Raw genomic sequence first — 4,806 nt, 5'->3', positions numbered from 1 at the left:
TAACTGATAATGAAAAAACTAGTAAGTTTCTAGAGTTGCTCCCATGTCTAAGATTTCTGTCCTGCACTTTATGCTCAAATTAAGCTTTGGCCGAGAACAGGTTCAGTGTTAAAAAGAAGGATGTGGAAGGAGGAAGGAAATCAGATTTAAGTACCTACTCTTCTCGTGCCTTGCTAGACATTGTACATACATCCACCATCACCTTTAATTTTTACAACCAGTCTTACAAGATTGGTGTTTTGTCCCCGTTTACAGAGAAGACTCAGGTTAAGATACCAGCCCAAGATCACAGAGACAATAAGTGGCAAGGTTGAAATTCAGACCCATTCTTCTGGCTCCAGATTCCATCCTCATGCCTTTAAACCTTATATCCAATAGGCTGGAGGATAGCAAGAGATGAGTAAGCCAGAATGAAGCCATAGTTGACACACCCAGTAGGGTGTCCTAGGTAGCCAGGGCCAGACCCCGCTGGTCTCTGTTTAAGGCCTTGAGCCATACATGTTTCACTATTGTCATGCATGTTCCCTTTGCAGACCTGCAGTGGCGCGATGGGTGCAGGCAACGGCAGCAAGTTGAGTGAATTCCTCCTCGTGGGCCTCAGTGATAATCCTCAGTTTCAGCCTATATTCTTTGCCCTCTTCTCCCTGATCTATGCAATCACATCGGTGGGAAACCTGGGCCTCCTTGCCCTCATTGTGGTCAGCCCTCGACTCCACACTCCGATGTATTTCTTCCTCAGCAACCTATCTTTTATTGACTTCTGTTATTCTTCAGTCACTGTTCCAAAAATGTTGATGGGATTTTTCTCTGGTTGCCAAACAATCTCTTTCTCTGGTTGTGTGGTACAGACAAGCTGCTTTGTGATCTTTGCTGTCACTGAGTTCTTCCTCCTGGCTTCCATGGCCTATGACCGCTATGTGGCCATCTGCAACCCTCTGCTCTACCATATCATCATGTCCCCAAGGTTTTGTTTGCAGCTAGTGGCTGCCAGCTATGCAGTGGGCCTGATGAACGTGGTGCTCCTCACGAGCACAACCTTTTATCTGACCTTCTGTAAATCCCATGTCATCACTCACTATTTCTGTGATATTCCTCCCCTTTTAAAACTCTCTTGCTCTGACACGCAGATCCTCCAACTTCTCCTCTTTGCATGTGGTGGTTTTAATGTGTCTGTGTCCCTGATAATCGTCCTGGTCTCCTATGCATGTGTCTTCTTGGCTATCATCAGAATCCCTTCAGCCCAGGGAAAACACAAGACATTCTCCACTTGTGCTTCCCACCTGACTGCTGTCAGCCTGTACTATGGAACCACGGTGTTCATTTACTTGCGCCCATCCTCTGAGTATTTACTGGGCAGAGACAGGCTGGTCTCTGTATTCTATACAGTGGTCATTCCCATGCTTAACCCCATGATCTACAGTCTGAGGAATAAAGATGTGAAAGAAACATTTGGGGATGTTCTCAAGAAGGCCTCACAATTCTCCCTCCGCACACCCAGATTTCCATGATGTCAAATGCAGTAAAGAAAGGGTAGTAAAGAGAAGGAGAGAGAGGTGACATGTATTTGGCCATTCACCATGTCTCAGGCATTATTCCAGGAATTTTAGATTATGCCTTGAATCCTCTTCATAATTCTGGAAGTCAAGTATTATTATCTTCATTTTATAGACGAGGAACCTGAGACCCTGAGAGCTTTGGTTATTTGCCCAAGTTCACATAGCTTGTATGCAGAGGAATTTGAAATTCAAGTCAGCACCGTCTGACTCTGAAACTCCCTTTCTATTACATTACAGTGTTTCACTATAAGGCAAGATGCCTCTCTCTGTCTTTTAAAGATTTATTTATTTATTTGATAGAGAGAGCATGCATGTGGGCAAGTAGGGAGAGGGGCAGAGGGAGAAAATCTTCAAGCAGACTCTCTGCTGCGCTGGAGCCTGACTCTGGGCTCAATCTCACAATCCATGAGACCCATGAGATCATGACCTGAGTCAAACCAAGAGTCAGATGCTTAACTTCCTGAGCCATCCAGGCACCGCAAGATGCCACCCTCTCTCTTTATCCTGATTAAAGGGTTTCCAAATTTTTTCCCTTTCTGGTAAATCTGGTCCCTAAAATTTGTAATAGATTCAGCCCCCTAAGGCCTATTTCCTTTCCCATAGCCAATTTCCTACTACTGGTTTTGGATCGTGTCTAATCAGGTCACTAAATTAATTGAATGCCTATTGCATACAGAGCCCTATGCCAGATGCGGGGTGGAGACAAATCACAAGGAAGAAAGCTGTGGCTATTTATCTTTTGGCAGCTTACAATTCATTTAGGGAAGACAGAACATCCCATCCAAAAAGGAACCTAATTATGACTTTTTATTTAAATTGAACTTTATTGAGTTTTTTTTCTATGTGGTAAATGCTAAATCAGTTATTTCATAATCCTCCCAAGAACTCTATAATGTAGGTAAAATTGTTGCTCCCACTTTATGGATAAGAATACTGTAATTAAAAATGCTTAAGTAAACCACTCAAGGTCACACAGCTAATGAATTTTGAATACAGGACTTGAATCAGGCCTGCTTGTCCAAAGAGCTTATGTTATTGCTATATCACCTCCTGGATTACTAGGATGCCCATCAACAAGACAAGCACCAAGAAATATAAGTTGTGAGGTTGGGACTCAAGTCAACAAAAGCAGGTTGGATTGTGTTCGTAAGAAAGCATCTAGAAAGAGGTGTGTAGTTTGAATAAAGTCTATAAAGAGTGAGAAGTGGTAGGAATGGCTGAGTAAAGAAGGGAATGAGGGAAACTGGGAATCAAAGGCTAAGACAGAAGAATCTAGATGCCTAGAGGGCTGGTTTGGCAGAATGGGCAAAGTTAGAAGCAAAAGATATTGATGAAATGGGGAGATAGTTGGGTAAACACAAAACATATTAAGGAAATGGAGAGATGGTTGGGTAGGGCTTACATACCTTCTCTGAAGGTCTTACTAATATCTAATCAATCCCTTGCCGTCATAGGTGGGTAAGTTTCAAACAGAGCTTTGATTTCCCTAATTTGACCCAAGATGGCTTTGAGCATATGGTTGCTTAGAGTTGTGGTAAAAGTCATGTTTTATGGAGGCTAAGACCTCTATAAAACTTTATTCTGTTCTCTATCTACAGTTCACATTCCTCAAAATGGCTAGACAACTAACAAATTTTGAGTTCTTGGTCACAAGGGGTCATCGAGGGATTATTTCCTGACTGAAAACTTATGTTCGGGAGCGCCTGGGTAGCGAAGTCGTTAAGCGTCTGCCTTCTGCTCAGGGCGTGATTCCGGGGTTCGGGGATCGAGTCCCACGTGGAACTCTTCTGCTGGGAGCCTGCTTCTTTCGCTGCCACTCCCCTGCTATGTTCCCTCTCTCGCTGGCTATCTCTCTGTCAAATAAATAAATAAAAATCTTAAAAAAAAAAAGAAAACTTATGTTCGAGTTAGTTTGGGCGAGATCTAAACAAGTGTAACCTAGTGAAGTCACTTCAAATCTAAAGGCACCCAGATATAGAGGAGGATTTTGCAGGGTGACACCATATTGGGAATTCCTCTGTCCTAAAGCAAGATTTTCTTTATTTTATCATTTGCCTGGACAATTGCAGTATCCTCCTAACTGGTCTTATTGTCTCCAGGCTTGCCCCTGAGTGATTTATTCTCCACACTGCCACCTTATGAATTCTAGACAGAAATATGACCACATCAACTGTTCTACTTTAAACTCTTCAATAGCTCTTAATTGTCCTGAGAATAAAGTCCAAATCCCTTAACTTACAAGGCTACCACAGTTAGAAACTTACCTTTCAGACCTTATCTTTTACAGCTCCTCTTCCCTTCCCTACATGTCATATCCTCTCCTTGGCACTTACAACTTTTCTCATTTACAACTCCCTTACTTTTCATCAGTGAAGAATCCTCCTCCTCATATTTTTAATCAAAAGTATTTACTCCTTCCTTGGAATTTTAGGACCAATGATGGCAGCATGCAATCATCCTATACTCATATACTGCCTTATTCCATTCCACTTTTCTTACAACCGTTTGTTGCCTCCTCTGTAAGATTGTATGCCTTGGCGGGGAAAACTGAGGTATCTCAGAACTATGTAACCTAGTACTTGGGACCAAGTTGGCATTCAATAAATGTTGTTTATGGGAGGAATAATGGATTCATGTGTACTGCATCTATGGACTTTTCCATGGGCATATATGTCTACTTTTGAACCCTCCAAAAAGTCCAGAGATGTTTCAGTAATCCATCCCCTTTCCTTTATCAATATTCTGCCTCTTCTCCAATATTTATTTCTTGTCTGATCTTTTCCTATGCCTCTGCCCCCAGCATTATAACTCATCATTTGCAAATCCATTGTTTTCTATTGATCTGATGTATGTGTATGTATGTTGTATTCCTAACTAAATTAAAATTCCTTGAGGTAATAAGTCACATCTATATTTGTCTTTCCCAGTAATAGTGAGCCATGAAAAATAGGCGTACATTAAATGAACAAATAGGGGCTTGTAGTACATAGTTGATGTGGAATTGAAGACGGTTTGTATAGAACTTAAAGCAGGGCAGAGTTAACTAGATATGATTTTAAGAAAGAAGTAGGGAGCTAGCATTTCTTGTGGGCCTACCAAATGCTAGATCCTGAGATTATCTCATTTAGTCATCACAAAAACCTGATTTGAAAAATTTTTTAATTAAGACTTTGTTTTTGGAGTTTTCGGTTCACAGCAAAACTGAGGGGAAGGTACGGAAGGTTCCCAAATTCTCTCTGCCCCTACATAC

At 41.6% G+C, this 4,806-nt stretch overlaps 1 protein-coding gene across 1 annotated transcript; it reads left to right on the top strand.

The window, feature by feature from the left end:
- Positions 1-548: 548 nt before the first annotated feature.
- On the top strand, positions 549-1,508 carry LOC100474962 (olfactory receptor 1020). Its single transcript, XM_002918593.1, has one exon. It carries the CDS (start codon positions 549-551, stop codon positions 1,506-1,508), a length of 960 nt encoding a protein of 319 aa, XP_002918639.1.
- Positions 1,509-4,806: the final 3,298 nt, after the last annotated feature.

This window comes from Ailuropoda melanoleuca, chromosome X (assembly GCF_002007445.2).
Source record: "Ailuropoda melanoleuca isolate Jingjing chromosome X, ASM200744v2, whole genome shotgun sequence".
NCBI lineage: Eukaryota > Metazoa > Chordata > Mammalia > Carnivora > Ursidae > Ailuropoda > Ailuropoda melanoleuca.
This window is presented reverse-complemented; position numbering and strand designations above follow the sequence as displayed.

What these genes read in the sequence shown, in the direction of transcription:
- LOC100474962 (XM_002918593.1), top strand. Translation starts at nt 549, where the DNA reads ATGGGTGCAGGCAACGGCAGCAAGTTGAGTGAATTCCTCCTCGTGGGC.